This window comes from Arachis ipaensis, chromosome B6, assembly GCF_059453495.1.
Source record: "Arachis ipaensis isolate K30076 ecotype BB chromosome B6, ASM5945349v1, whole genome shotgun sequence".
In the NCBI taxonomy this organism is placed as follows: Eukaryota; Viridiplantae; Streptophyta; class Magnoliopsida; order Fabales; family Fabaceae; genus Arachis; species Arachis ipaensis.
This window is the reverse complement of record NC_142441.1, coordinates 15,427,679-15,442,178: the sequence shown is the minus strand read 5'-3', so window position 1 is coordinate 15,442,178 and position 14,500 is coordinate 15,427,679. Positions and strand designations below refer to the sequence as shown.

General features: G+C 35.9%; 2 protein-coding genes and 1 long non-coding RNA gene across 5 annotated transcripts; all 3 read left to right on the top strand.

The window, feature by feature from the left end:
- The first annotated feature begins 370 nt into the window (after nucleotides 1–370).
- On the top strand, nucleotides 371–9,494 carry HST (ARM repeat superfamily protein). 3 transcript variants are annotated; one of them, XM_088489946.1, is made up of 23 exons: nucleotides 371–730; nucleotides 1,958–2,059; nucleotides 2,175–2,318; nucleotides 2,420–2,500; nucleotides 2,608–2,677; nucleotides 3,119–3,189; nucleotides 3,269–3,432; nucleotides 3,542–3,613; nucleotides 3,720–3,957; nucleotides 4,290–4,352; nucleotides 4,450–4,719; nucleotides 5,300–5,413; nucleotides 5,547–5,673; nucleotides 5,754–5,923; nucleotides 6,004–6,105; nucleotides 6,254–6,357; nucleotides 6,465–6,759; nucleotides 6,886–7,115; nucleotides 7,379–7,882; nucleotides 7,994–8,285; nucleotides 8,387–8,570; nucleotides 8,658–8,772; nucleotides 9,476–9,494. In XM_088489946.1, the coding sequence occupies exons 1-22, from the start codon at nucleotides 620–622 to the stop codon at nucleotides 8,735–8,737; spliced, it is 3,588 nt and encodes a 1,195-aa protein (XP_088346072.1). In that variant the 5' UTR covers nucleotides 371–619; the 3' UTR covers nucleotides 8,738–8,772; nucleotides 9,476–9,494. The 3 variants fall into 3 exon arrangements, with proteins under 3 accessions (XP_088346072.1, XP_020959727.1, XP_088346073.1); XM_021104068.2 differs by lacking the exon at nucleotides 9,476–9,494 and having other exon boundaries at nucleotides 8,658–9,122; XM_088489947.1 differs by lacking the exons at nucleotides 371–730; nucleotides 1,958–2,059; nucleotides 2,175–2,318; ... (1 more) ...; nucleotides 2,608–2,677; nucleotides 9,476–9,494 and having other exon boundaries at nucleotides 3,125–3,189; nucleotides 3,291–3,432; nucleotides 8,658–9,122.
- Nucleotides 9,495–9,785: 291 nt separating this feature from the next.
- On the top strand, nucleotides 9,786–10,990 carry LOC148554701 (uncharacterized). The gene is made up of 2 exons (XR_015885841.1): nucleotides 9,786–10,116; nucleotides 10,662–10,990. It is a non-coding gene; the product is annotated as an uncharacterized LOC148554701 (long non-coding RNA).
- A 1,943-nt stretch (nucleotides 10,991–12,933) lies between these two features.
- LOC107646481 (uncharacterized) lies at nucleotides 12,934–14,232 on the top strand. Its single transcript, XM_016350664.1, has one exon. It carries the CDS (start codon nucleotides 12,934–12,936, stop codon nucleotides 14,230–14,232), a length of 1,299 nt encoding a protein of 432 aa, XP_016206150.1.
- The last annotated feature ends 268 nt before the right edge of the window (nucleotides 14,233–14,500 follow it).

Sequence of the window (14,500 nt, the reverse complement as noted above, 5' to 3'; positions counted from 1 at the left end):
ATTAATTTTTTTATTTTATTATTTTATCAAATTTTTTATTTTAAAAAATCTAAATTCTTCAATTATTGCTATATCAATAGATAAATGTGTCTTATCAATAGAATAAAATCATAATAATTAAGAATTATTAGATAATTTAATATATTTAATATATTTAATTAAATTATTTAATATAAAATATATTTATATTTTAATTAATATTTTTTTATAAAAATATTTTTCATGTGACATAAATATTTCGTTAGATAAAAAATGTTACATATATGATATATTATTTGAAAATTTTATTTTTAATATTAAAAATAATAGATAAAAATTAAGAAAAGAGTATCTTTTATATTATTAAAAAAATGCGCTAGAAAGTTTTATTTTTTTAAAACATTTGATGAGGAGTGTAGGGGCATCAGAATTTCAAGTGGTCACTAAAACCCAACACCCACCTCTCTCCAATTCTCCATCTCCCCACTCACTCGTATAAAACGGAATCCCCCTCTCTTTCCTTGCCTCTTACTGTGATTGACTCACTAAGAAGAGTGTGGATTTGAGTTTCTCTCAACATTCAACAAAAGCAAAAGCAAAAAGAAAAAGAAGGAAGGAAAGAGTGTGAAGCAAGGAAAGAATGGAAGACACTAACTCCATCGCCAACAATGTCGCCCAAGCTATTGCCACTGCCCTTGATTGGTCCTCCACTCCCGACGCTCGCAAAGCCGCCGTCTCTTTTCTCGATTCTGTAACCCCCGTTTCTCTCTTTCTCTCTCTTTAGGGCATCGCTGCTCAATTCCATTCTCCTTTCATCATGCCGATCATCATGCATTGCATACATTCACTGTTATGCATAATCTCGCTGTTCCATTTTCCATTGTTCTGCGCTTTGTTTCTGTTAACCACCGTAAAATCTCATGATTATCTCTTGTTCATTTCTTTGCTTGTTTGTTTTTCATTTTCACTGCAAAGGAATAACCCTAGTCATATATTCTATGCTGCGTTTGTGATTTTGTATACTGTATCAGAAGAGATAGAAATAAATTTGTTTATGAAGATGGAGTCAGAGATAGAAAACAAAACCGACCTTATATATTGATTCATTTGCCTTTGGAAAGCTTGGCAATCGTTCCTTGTAAACAAATCAACATTATGAAGCCCTAGTATATATATAACACACTCCTTAGAAAAACAGTTAGAGATTGTGCGGTGTTTGATTCAAAGGAACGGCACAGGCTCCCAGCTGCAATTATTAATCTATAGTTTGAAATCATCCACTTTCTCAAGTTTTCTGGCATAAGTTGCTATGTAATTATAGGTTACTATTGGGTGTATCTCTAAGTTATATGGGTGTGATTTCCATTTTAAATTCATTATTTTCGGGTGACTATGGTTTTTCATTTTGTTCTTTTATACTTTGAAATTATTTTATTCCGATTGTTCCTGCTGCCGGTTAAAACAATTCATTAAGCATCAAAATTAAGATTTCAAGTGGCAACTCAAAATACAAATACCAAAAATACAAAAGGGAAATGAATTAAGGAAACCGAGCTTTGGGAAGAAACAAGTGCAGCTAATGCGCATCTAAGGGGAATCATTTTGTTGATTGAAATTAGAGAATGATAGATGGCAGGAATCACATTACTTTTATATAAGTTTGATATTTTTGGGCTGTAGTAATTGATTGCTTCATTTGATATTCTTTTAGAACAGGTTTATTTTATTTTATTTGCAATTTAAAATACAAATAAAGGATAACCTTAGCCAAATTGATTACAATTTTTTTAGGTAGCTTGTGTCGTCAATAACTAATGTATCATTGCATTGTTGATGTAAATCTAATTTCTTTCTACCATTCTTGCTGGTACTAGTAGTGCTATTAGCCTATTATAACTGCTACTTAAGGGTGATTAATATTTGTAGTTTGTTATTAGCCATTAACTACCGAATTCTAATCTATTTAACACTTCTTCAGATCAAGGCTGGTGATATTCGGATATTGGCAAACACGTCGTTCCTTTTGGTAAAAAGGAACTGGTCCTCTGAAATCCGTTTACACGCTTTTAAAATGCTGCAGGTTCAAGCTCAAATCCTGTTGCTCCTTCCTTTCCTAGGGGTTTTATCTTGCTTTTCAATAATAATTTTATTTTAGTTGTTACCCTTGTGCTTATAAAACCCATGTATCTTTACAGCATTTGGTGCGATTAAGGTGGGACGAACTAAGCTCCGCAGAGCACAAGAACTTTGCAAATCTCTCCATTGATTTAATGTCTGAGACTGCTGATCCCTGTGAAGATTGGGCTCTTAAAAGCCAGACGGCTGCCCTCGTTGCTGAGGTATTTATGACGATGCTCTTCATGTTCATTTATGTTGCTTGTTACTCTTTCACAGTTGCAATTGGGCATTGCATAATCTATAATTGGTGGCTCTTTTACAGATAATTAGAAGAGAGGGGCTTAATCTATGGAAGGAAATGTTTCCATCATTGGTTTCTCTATCCAGCAAGGGTCCAATACAAGTAATTTTCATGTTACCCTACTTGCAGTATTTTTATTGCCCCACTGCCGGAGTTCATTCTGTTTCAAATGCTTACTTTGCCTTTTACATTTTGTGATTATGTATCAGGCTGAATTAGTTTCAATGATTCTTCGTTGGCTTCCTGAAGATATTACAGTTCATAATGAAGACTTAGAAGGTTAACAATGGCTTCATTTTTCTAACCTAGGGGGTTGTGTGTGTGAAAGAATGTAATACACAGTTTTCAAGTTGAAACTTTGTACAGCCACTCTATGAATTAGGGTTTTTCCCTGTTAATTAATAATTGACTAAACATTATTTTTGTATTTGTGAAATTTTTCCATTTCTCTCAACAACACCCAACCCTCTACCATCCATGTTGGCGAACGACGAAAAAATAAAAGGAGTCAATGATGTGGCCATGTGGGAAGGGGCTGTATATAATGGGGTACATTAAAGTGGTGATTTTGGATCTTGGAGTGTGTTTATACGAGTAAACTAGGTGTTGTAAAGGAGAGTATCGCATATACGATCCCAACCCAATACATTTGGTCGTGAGTGACTTCCCTTTCTGTGAAGTGCTAGGTGCCCTTCTTACTCGCAATTTTTATGTACTCAGGTGATCGCCGAAGGCTACTCTTGCGTGGGCTAACTGAATCACTGCCTGAAATTTTGCCTCTCCTATACACTGTAAATCTCTTCTCCAAATCTTGTTAGAAGTTGTTGCCAAATGCAACTATTATTGTTAATGTTGTGAGGCTTCATGCAGTTACTGGAAACACACTTTGCAGCTGCACTAAATGAAGCTGGTAGAAACCAGATGGAAATTGCCAAACTGCATGCTGCTACTGTAACAGCTACACTAAATGCAATAAATGCATATGCTGAGTGGGCTCCATTGTCCGATCTTGCCGATGCTGGCATCATTAATGGGTAATATCTTTATTTATAATCAAGCTCAATGTAATAATAATAATCTTGGTATATAACCTTGTGTGCTTTTTGCTTTTCCTCTCAATTGGTTTCTGTCAACTCTCAACAGATGTGGTTTCCTACTATCTGCTCCTGATTTTCGACTTCATGCTTGTGAGTTTTTCAAACTTGTCTCCCCAAGGTATGTATTGTTGTTCTGTAATAGCTGAAATATTCTAGTTATATTATTCTTCTTTTCATTGTCACTGATCAACAGTATCATGGTTTACCCTAAATTGTCATTGTAGGAAGAGGCCCATCGATGCTTCTGCTTCTAAATTTGACCAAGCTATAATTACTATCTTTCAAATCTTGATGAACATATCTAGAGAGTTTTTGTACAGATCTGGCTCAAATCCAGGATCTATAGATGAGGGTGAATATGAATTCGTGGAATTTATATGTGAAAATATGGTGTCACTAGGCGCTTCTAACTTGCAAAGTATTGCTGGAGATAGCAGCATACTTCCTTTCTATCTTGAACAGGTAGTTAGTTATTAGTTATAAAATATTGAATTAGATGTTCAGTTGATTTCTCTTTGACAAATTTGTCATATATTCTTGTTTTAATGTTAACACCATTCATACATCTGTTTGACTTTAGTTCTTGTGAAACTTGACTGAAAGGATAATTGCATCTTAACAGAATATCCTGGCTTTCTAATACATTTACAAAATTTGTCTAACAAATTTCTTTCCATCTGTTATATTTTTCAAGAGAAAATTTCGCCTTATCATTTAACTACTATTTTACTGGAGATGTGCTTATTTTGGATTTTGATTTAACACTCATTTTGTTCCCATGTATTTCTCTCTAGATGCTGGGGTTTTTCCGACATTTCAAGTTTGCCATTCATTTCCAATCCGTGCACTTCTGGCTGGTATGTTGAATTGTTGTACAAAATCGCCGTTCTGGCTTTTTTAGCCAAAGCTGTGTACCAAACATTCATCTCTGCTATTTCTTTCCCCAACTTGCAGGTGCTAATGAGGGATTTAATGTCAAAACCAAAAAGTTCCTCGCATTCAGCCGTTAGTAGTTCAGGTTCTGGAGATGCTGAAAATGTAAAGAAAAAGATTCTAAGCTTTGTGAATGATGATTTCTGTGGTGCAATTTTGGAAACATCTTTCCCTCACATGCTCAAGAGAGAGAAAATCCTACCCGATACTGCACTGTCTTTAGGGGTGTTGGAGTTGTGGAGTGATGACTTTGAGGGGAAGGGTGAATTCAGCCAATATCGCTCTAGGCTGGTATGTTTAACATTCGTATATTACGTTAAATAATACAGTCTGCTACAGTATGTTTTTTTTTTTTTCTTCTTTAAGATATGCTTTATGTTTACCATAAAAATTTCAACTAGTGATTGTATTTGTTATATTCCTATGTTGCTGAATCTGGATGTATATATGGAAGTTCCAATAGCAACTTATTACTTTGAAAGTTCCCATTGACTTTATGTGAATCTGCAGGAAACTTTTTTATTCAGCATAGATTCAAGGAATTCCCACTTTGCGAGTCACTAGTATAGAATACTTGTGGTCTATTGATATTCCTTGAAGCTGAAATGTTACTGTTTTTAGTTTTCCTTTTACAAAATTATTTTTTTGTTTTTGCTTTTTTTTTTTTTTTTAAGTTTTGCATATGTATAGGAAACTTGTAAGTTCAGTTTCAGTAAACTCAAATTTTCCTTTATTGTTATTTCAATTTTACTTTATTTTCTGCTGTTATAGTTCTTTCTCTACCCATTGTTTTTTTTCCCCATATATATAGAACTTCAAGTCAGCTTAACCTTTTCAATAAAAAATGACCCCTGATTGGTTCTCAAAACAGTTGGAGTTGATTAGGTTCGTTTCCTCTTGCAAACCCTTGGTGGCAGCTGCTAAAGTTTCCGAAAAAATTGATGCAATCATCAAGAGTCTCTTGGTTTCACCAACTCAAACTCAGGTTTAAAGACATTCTATTTTGATTTTGAATGGACTGTAATATTGTTTGACATTTTATAATTTCTAATTGTCTTCTCAACTTCATTTCATGCTTGTGTAACTGACCATCAAGAATTGTGCTTTTCTCACTTTAGGACTTAGCATTGATGGAAAGCATGCAGTTGATTTTAGAGAATATTGTGAGTACAGTTTTTGATGAATCCAATGATTTTGCCAAGGCAAATGCTGAAATGCAGTTTGCATTACGAAGAACATTTGACGGTTAGTTAATTCTTATTTATGCTGTTTTTATGTATGTGTAGTTGGACTGCCTTAATATCTTTGGTTGCTGTGTCTTGAAGGTTTACTTCAGCAATTTCTTTCATTGAAATGGACGGAACCCGCACTTGTGGAAGTACTTGGTCACTATTTGGATGCAATGGGCCCTTTCTTGAAGTATTCCTCAGATGCAGTTGGCAGTGTTATCAATAAACTTTTTGAACTCCTCACATCCCTTCCCATTGCAGTCAAGGTTCCCTCTATAACCGCTTTTCTTTATTTCCAACTACTGGGAAACTCTGGAGAGTTTAATATTGTATATTCTCATGTTAGGATACTTCGACTTCTAGTGCACGGCGTGCAAGGTTGCAGATTTGTACATCATTTATTCGGATAGCCAAAACAGCTGATAAAAGTATCCTGCCTCATATGAAGGTGTATTCTTTAAACATCAGTTGTTCAACAATTCAAGTAGCTGGTCTTGTGGACAATTCATATAATCTTAAGTTGAAAGTGCTCTGATGTCCAGAGCATAGTTTGGGAGATCTAGTGTGTTTATCTACTCTTGCAATGTTATATGCAGGGCATTGCCAATACCATTGGATGTTTGCAAAGGGAAGGTTGTTTGCTTCGAGGAGAGCATAATCTTCTAGGTGAAGCTTTTCTTGTGATGGCTTCTGTTGCTGGGTAATGATCGGATATAGCAGATAATTCTGTCAATATTCCTTTCATTTTGGTGTATACTCAGTTAAGATATCCAATTAACCTTTTCTTGTTATTCCTTAACTGCACAGGATTCAACAGCAGCAAGAAGTTTTAGCATGGTTATTGGAACCTTTGAGCCAAGAGTGGACACATTCGGAATGGCAGGATAAGTATTTATCTGAACCATATGGCCTGGTTTACTTGTTCTCAGAAGCACAAGTTATGTGGTCAAGTTTTCACAGTGTGACATTCTTTGAGAAGGCACTTAAGAGGAGTGGAATCAAGAAAGCTAATTGGAATCCTGAAAACAGCTCAACACCGGATTCAACTCCTATAAATCCAATATCCCCCCATGTGTCATGGATGCTGACTCCTCTGTTGAAAGTATGCATTCTTCCCTTAAGAGGCTTGCCGTACTGTGTTTCCTCTAATATTCTTCTGTAAAAGGTTCAATATCTTGCATGTTCACTGAGTACTTTGTATTAAGCGGTTTGTGTTCTTATTTCCCAGCTACTTCGCACTATACATTCCCTTTGGTCTCCATCTGTACGTCAAACTTTACCTGGAGAGATCCAAGCTGCAATGATCATGAGTGATGTTGAAAGGTTCACTCTTCTTGGAGAAGGGAACCCCAAGGTTCCAAAGGGTTCGTTGGCTAATGTTGACAAGAGTAAGGAAGGATATGCTGAACCTAATGAATCAGATATACGAAATTGGCTAAAAGGAATCAGAGACAGCGGGTAAGCACACATAATCACATACATATTTACAAGAAAGGGAAAAAAACCTTTCTTTTCATTACAATTCATAATTTATGAGGAAAGACATCAATGGTATTCCCCCTTCATTGTGTTGTTTTTGCAATAAGTGTCTCAAAAGACCCAAAGATAAAAATTTCCTGGTGAATAGAAGAAAGTTCTGTATCTGAGAGACTATGACGCCTTTATTATTGTGTATATACTTTTCCATTTTAGCAATTGATCCTTGGGTTATACATGGACAGATATAATGTATTGGGTTTGTCCACAACAATTGGGGATTCCTTTTTCAAAACTTTGGATGTGCATTCTGTTGCGTTTGCACTAATGGAGAACATACAGTCGATGGAGTTCAGGCATATAAGGCAGCTTGTTCATTCCGTTTTGATACCTTTGGTTAAGCATTGCCCTTTGAATATGTGGGAGACTTGGCTAGAAAAGCTTCTGCACCCATTATTTGTCCATGCTCAGCAGGCGCTCAGCTGTTCATGGTCATGTCTTCTACAAGACGGTAGAGCAAAGGTTCCAGATGTTATTGAAATTATTAGTGGATCAGACCTAAAAGTGGAGGTGATGGAGGAAAAGCTTCTGAGAGATCTCACACGAGAGATATGTTCACTTCTCTCTGTAATTGCTTCTCCTCCCCTTAATCCTGGAATCCCTTCTTTGGAACAGTCTGGGCACGTTAGTCGATTAGACACGTCTTCACTGAAAAGCTTGGACACATTTGCATCAAGCTCTATGGTTGGGTATGCTTTCTGCTTGTCATGTAATGTGTTTCATTTATGGAAGTTCTTTTGTATTTAGTAACTTAAGATTGAGATTCTATATTCTTTTCCTTACAATTTCTCGTGCGACAGTTTCCTTCTGAAGCATGGTTTGGCTCTTCCAACGCTACGCATGTGTTTAGAGGCTTTTACATGGACGGATGGTGAAGCTGTGACAAAGATTTCTTCTTATTGCTCTGTGTTGGTAGCTCTTTCGATTGTAACAAATCATTCAGAACTAGTGGAATTTGTCTCCAGAGATCTCTTTTCTTCAATTATTCAAGGCTTAGCCCTTGAATCAAATGCAATAATCAGTGCTGATCTAATTGGTCTCTGCCGTGAAATATTTGTGTATCTTTGTGATAGACACCCGGCTCCCCGGCAGGTAAGTTGATTTTCCAATGCTGCATTTGGTATACCCTTACAGAGTATTTGACACCGGAACATTGCTATTGAGTAACATGTTTCTTTCAAACTCAATTTTAGGTTTTAATGTCTCTGCCCTCTATTACCCCTCACGACTTGCTTGCTTTTGAGGAATCTCTAACAAAAACATTGAGTCCAAAGGAGCAAAAGCAGCACATGAAAAGCTTGCTTATCTTAGCAAGTGGTAACAAATTGAAAGCACTTGCAGCTCAGAAAAGCGTGAACATCATTACAAACGTTTCAAGTAAGCAATGGCTTTTTGTGCGTTAGTTTTTCAATCCTGTTTTGTTGGTATTATTTTTTTTTTACATCTGGTACTTCTGCTTTTCAGCAAGACCACGCAGCTCAGGCAATGCTTCTGAATCCAGAGTTGATGATGGAGAACCTTTGGGATTGGCTGCCATAATGTAAAATATTCCGAGCTCAAGGAAGGTTTTGTGTACAGGGTGAGCTAATCATAATATTTTGGGTTTTCTTATTTACTGCTAACAAAGGGTGACAGGAACATTTTCGCACCTGCAACCTTAGAAAGTGGGAAACTGGGTGGAAGTAGTAGATTTTATGAGCTTCCTCTCTTGTTATAGCAAACACCAACACATGAATCAGATACGTTATCGGAAAATCTTTTATATTTTGTATTATTTGGTTTTAGTCAGCATACATAACTGAAGCACAGTGGGAGTTATTGCAGCATGCCTTTTATTCTTTGGCATGCAGAGTCTTGTTAAATGTTAATAACTTAACATCAATTTGTCATATCTATCAAACAAAAAAAATATCAATTTGCCATAACTCAGTTTGGCTGTATTTTATGCTCCTTTTGTTCCTTTTTTTTCTTTTTAAACTTTTTTTTATATATAATCTTTTCCCCCTTTACCCCATTTTTGAAGCAAAATTACAATAAATACTTGTTGCCGATTGCAACATGAAAAATGTAAAATAATAATTAGGGTAATTTACGCTAATAAAATAAATGGAGATTAAAATTATGTAGATCTCCTAAATTAAAATGGTTACACGTTTTGTCTTGAATATTTCTATATAAACCAAAATTATGAAATGACCACTTAATATCATAATTTGGGATTATATTATTTAATATTTAAATGTATATTCATTTAAAGTATTTATATTTATCATTTCTTTCAGGCATGATCGTGAAGAAATGAAACCCGTCATTAGGGAGTGTCCTATTTTCTGATATTGGGGAGGGAAACATAACCAATATGATAATGCATATAATTTCATATAGTTCAACAATTTACTTTTTGTTTAAATAATTCAAAGCCAATCTTTACGAAATATCAAAAATTGTAATTATTATTGAGTAATAACCTTCAACTTAAGCATATGATAAACAAGATGGGGAGGGAGAAGCTAGTTTGAAAGTAAGGTTGAACTTGAGTTGAATATTAGGTGCGGGAACAAGATAAATAGGTGCTTCGAGGCTAAGCTAACTAATTTAGTGTTCTATAAAAATCCCAAAGGAATCCTCTCTCACTTGCAAGTTGCAACTCTGCCTCTTGGTTTCATACATCTTTTCATAGAGTTTTCTTCTTTTTGTTGGTGTTGAGATTTTCAGAGTCTTGATTCTTGAAGGCTCTCAAAATCAAAGCCTTGCCCTTTTTCTTAGGTTCAGAGTCTTGCATTTTATTTGATTTAAGATTCCCGCATAGAAATATGGGGCCAGGCGGTCCAGGCCCAGGAGGCCCAGGTCCTCCTGGTTGGGGTCCACCAGGCCCGCCAGGCTTAGGACTCTTCGGTGGCTTTTGCGATATTATTGGTTCTTGGTAAGTATGATTTGGACCTTTTTTGAGTTTCGAAAATGTAAATTATATGCGAGAAGCAATGCATTATTTAAAACAAAAAAATGTTATATGCATTACATTTATGTACATTTTTTTTTTATATTTTATACTTTTGATATTAAAAGTGATTAATAAAAAGGAGCAGATAAAACGACTCTTTTATACTACAAAAAAGGTATATAAAGAATGTGTATAAAAAAAGTGGTGTAAAAACATCATTTTTCTTATTTAAATGGAAAGCGGGGAACTAACTTGAGTTAATTGAGTATTAATTTATTTGTCCGTTTAAGTAAGTATGAGGCTTTGAATTCTATCTTATGTATGTAGCAATTAATTGGCCGATACTGAAAAGTAGTGATAAGAACTTTCACAAATTAAGAATCATAAGTTGACATTAAATGGTTATATAGAGATGGTGTAGCTAAAAGAAAATTCTCTGCTTTATAACTAGTGAAGTTAATTTGCTTCTATCTTTATGTCATTTTGAATTTTGTGATTCCATTTGATATGGATATTGGATATGACAGCCTGAGCTGTTTGTGCTGCTGCTGGTTGTTTCAAGATTGCTTAGGGGGTCCATTTGGCCCACCTGGGCCTGCTGGGCCTCCCGGCCCTCCATGAGCTTCCCAGGTTCAAGACGCCGCCGCCTTCTTTTCGTTACCAGAAACGATCTTGTATTAGATTGAGTTTGGTCTCTCTGGGTCTCAACGGAGGAAGAACAAGAATAATTATTATTTAGCTTGTGTTATGTTATGTAATAACTAATTTCGGTTCTGCCATATTATACGAATGCATATTCACTTGATATTGTATTATGTTACAGAGACATTTGAATAAATAAATAAATCTGATTATATATTTATTGTGCCATAAGCTACAAACAAATCACATTCATTTGCCTTGGTGTTCGTGTCAAATTGCAATTATAACACTGTCTGGTAGGAGTGGACAAGGCCCGGTCCAGCCTGAAGATCCAGTCTGGCCCCGAATATTTTAGAGGCTAATTTAGTGTGATTTCATCGGATCTAAAGGTGGGTAAGGGTCTCAAAAATAGACCCGATCATTATTTTGGGTTGGGTCCGGACCATAGCTCGAGTCACCCAAATTCGGCCCGATAGCCCGGTCAGCATACACAATTAATATTTTGTGTTATTAATGATGGATGATGGCTATTCTTATGTAAAATTTAAATATTGTAAACCTTAATATTTTGTGTTATTAGTCATTATAAGATTATAAGTTAATGTTTTATGTTTAAAATGCATAACACTTTAGATTAATGCATAATATTGTGTTATTTGTATTAATTTAAATATTTGGTGTTATTAGATAATATTAGTATTGATTATGGTTATGCTTCAATTTTAGAGAATGGTTGGTTCTTGTTATATTTTTTAAGTAAATTTTACTATGTGAATTATGAAATAATGGTTGGAGATTAGGTGATTTTTACATGCTAAAGACCCGATTTTTACCCGATCCAAAGGTACGTATGTTTCATTGGGTCTAGGATCGGGTTAGGATCTAAAAATTATGCTCGATTTATATTTCGGGTCGGGTCTGGGTTAAGCCAAACCCGATGTGGCCCGACCCATATACACCCCTACTACCAAGAAAAATGGAGACTGTTGCATTTGGCTTTTTTATTGAAATAAATAAACAAAAAACATTATTTCTCTAAATACGCATCTCTAAAAATTATTACTTAAATACACACCACTATTTCTTGGTCACCACCCATGAAATGAATTTAGCCTCTATTTCATATATGCCACCCACGAAATGGAGCCAAAACTCATATAAGAAGTGTTGACCACCATCTCAATCCTGCAACCCGCGAAATGGAGCCAAAGCTGACATGAGCCAAGTGTCCCACCACGCAATTATTTTTTCACTCCCATTCCCTTTAGTTTCACCATTTTACCCCTTGCACATAAATATTTTTATCACCAGACTTCATAATAAAATATTTTAAAAAAATTAATAATTAAATTATTTTTTTTAAAATACCTATTTTTTAATAATTTTTTAATTATTAAATTATAATTTTACTAAAATTTTCGTTAATAATTATTTTTATATTTTACTATTAATTTTCGATATCAATATATATTATTTTAACATTAAATAAAAGTTTTTTTATCATTATTACTATGTATAACAATTAATATATATTGATATTAAAAAATAATCTTATTAAAATTTTTTATTTAATGTTAAAATAATATATATAGATATCGAAAAGTTAATAGTTAAATATAAAAAAAATTTTAAAGGGTATTTTAGTAAAATTATAATTTAGGGTAAAAAACCCAAATAAACCAAGGAGAGTTACAAATTATCCAAATCCGCCAAATCAAAAATCCACACCTGAATCCACCAGGACGAATTATTATATAATTCGAATCAATAAGATTCGAATTATGCTCTCAAGTAATTCGAATTGATATAATTCGAATTATGTGCATGCAACGAGTTAAAGTAATTCGAATCAATATGATTCGAATTACTATGAAGGAAACAAAATAAAGTAATTCGAAACAACTCGTCTCGAATTATACTTAAGGAATTCGAGTTTAGTTAATTCGAATTACTAGGTTAGCTTGTGATACAACATAATTCGAAACAAATCGTTTCGAATTATAATTAAGGAATTCGAGTTTAGTTAATTCGAATTACTAGGTCAGCTTGTGATACAACATAATTCGAAACAAATTGTTTCGAATTATATATATATAGCACGAACCAGAGCTGTATATATATGCTGTGAACTCATGATGCTCTCAACAAAGAGGGGAGATGGCTAGTGAGGAGAGTTTCCTAGTGCTGGTACATTATAGAGGGTCGATTAAGAGAAAAACTCGGTCCGGCGTGAAGTTCACTGATAAGGATCCCCTATGTATTATCGTGACGCCAACAACCACCTACGATGCTCTTGTTAGCTGTGTGCTGGATAAGCTTGGTCTCGAAGGAGTTAAAAGGGTCAAGAAGTTTTTCTACCGCATTCCAACAGCGGTGCTCCATGACACCGTGAAGTTTGATTGTTCCACAATCGGTAGTAACGAGGACTTGCAGGTTATGTTTCTTTGTCGTAGGCAGTTTCCCGAGGTAAGGACACCAGAGTTGTTGGCTAAGTTGGTTGATGTGGTATCTAGCTCGGGTGGTTCAAACCGGAATGCCAATACTATAGCCGCGGTTGCCGGCTCGAGCTCGAGACCTGCTGTTGCTTCATCCTCTGCTCTTGTGTATGAGCCACTGATGCAGCCTGTTGCGTCCCCTTCGTTTGCCGTCGATCTGGTCGGCAATGTTGGAGACGAGGTTCGGCATGGGGAACATATTCCCACCGAGGTACATTGTCCCACACCGGCTGGTGTTGGTGATGGTTTGTTTGATGATCCAGATGACGATGACGTGGAGCCGGATATGATCGCTGATGAAAGCGGCGATGATGTTGGAACTACTGTTCCAAGAAGGGCTACAGGTGGATCTAGTTCTGGCACACAACAATATCCACCCCATTTTTCCTCGTTGGACCTGGATGCCATGCGGCAGGACAAAAGTGCTCTGCAGCCCTCAGGATTTGGCGCTAGAGATACGGAGGGGTCTGCCGGTATGAACGAGTTTCAGGTTGGCCAACAATTTCAGGATAAAGATGAGGCGCTGTTGAATGTGAAGACGTACAGTATCCGCCGAGGGGTCCAGTACAAGGTCGTTGAGTCTGACTATCGCAGGTATGTGGGAAAGTGTTCTGAGTTTGGGAATGGGTGCACATGGCTCATTCGGATGAGTCTCCGACAGTGGAAGGGTATCTGGGAAGTGAAGCGATACAACGGACCGCATACATGTCTCGCCAGCTCCATCTCCAGCGACCATAGGAGTCTGGACTACCATGTGATATCCACCTTCATTATGCCGATGGTTAGGGCTGATGCAGCTGTGAACATCAATGTGCTTCAAAATGCCACGGCCGCACACTTTGGGTTCAGGCCAACGTACAGGAGGGTATGGATGGCGAAGCAGAAGGCCGTTGCCGTCATATATGGGGACTGGGACGAGTCGTACAATGAGCTCCCTAGGTGGGTTTTAGGAGTTCAATGAGTCGTACAATGAGTCCTAGTAATTCGAATTAACTAAATTCGAAATAGGTAAGTTTAATTCGAAACGTATTGTTTCGAATTACATCATTTTTTGCATGTGTATAATTCGAATCATATCAACTCGAATTACGTTAATTTGTTGCATGGAGATAATTCGAATTATATCACTTCGAATTACTTGAGAGTATAATTCGAATCTTATTGATTTGAATTATATAATAATTCGTCCTGGTGGATTCAGGTATGGATTTTTGATTTGGCTGATTTCG

Bases quoted from the DNA above. Each gene is read 5' to 3' on its own strand.
- HST (XM_088489946.1), top strand. From the start codon at position 620: ATGGAAGACACTAACTCCATCGCCAACAATGTCGCCCAAGCTATTGCC. The intron at 4,353-4,449 runs GTATGTTGAATT...CCCAACTTGCAG, and splicing joins AATCCGTGCACTTCTGGCTG to GTGCTAATGAGGGATTTAAT. The intron at 5,414-5,546 runs GTTTAAAGACAT...TTCTCACTTTAG, and splicing joins TTTCACCAACTCAAACTCAG to GACTTAGCATTGATGGAAAG.
- LOC107646481 (XM_016350664.1), top strand. From the start codon at position 12,934: ATGGCTAGTGAGGAGAGTTTCCTAGTGCTGGTACATTATAGAGGGTCG.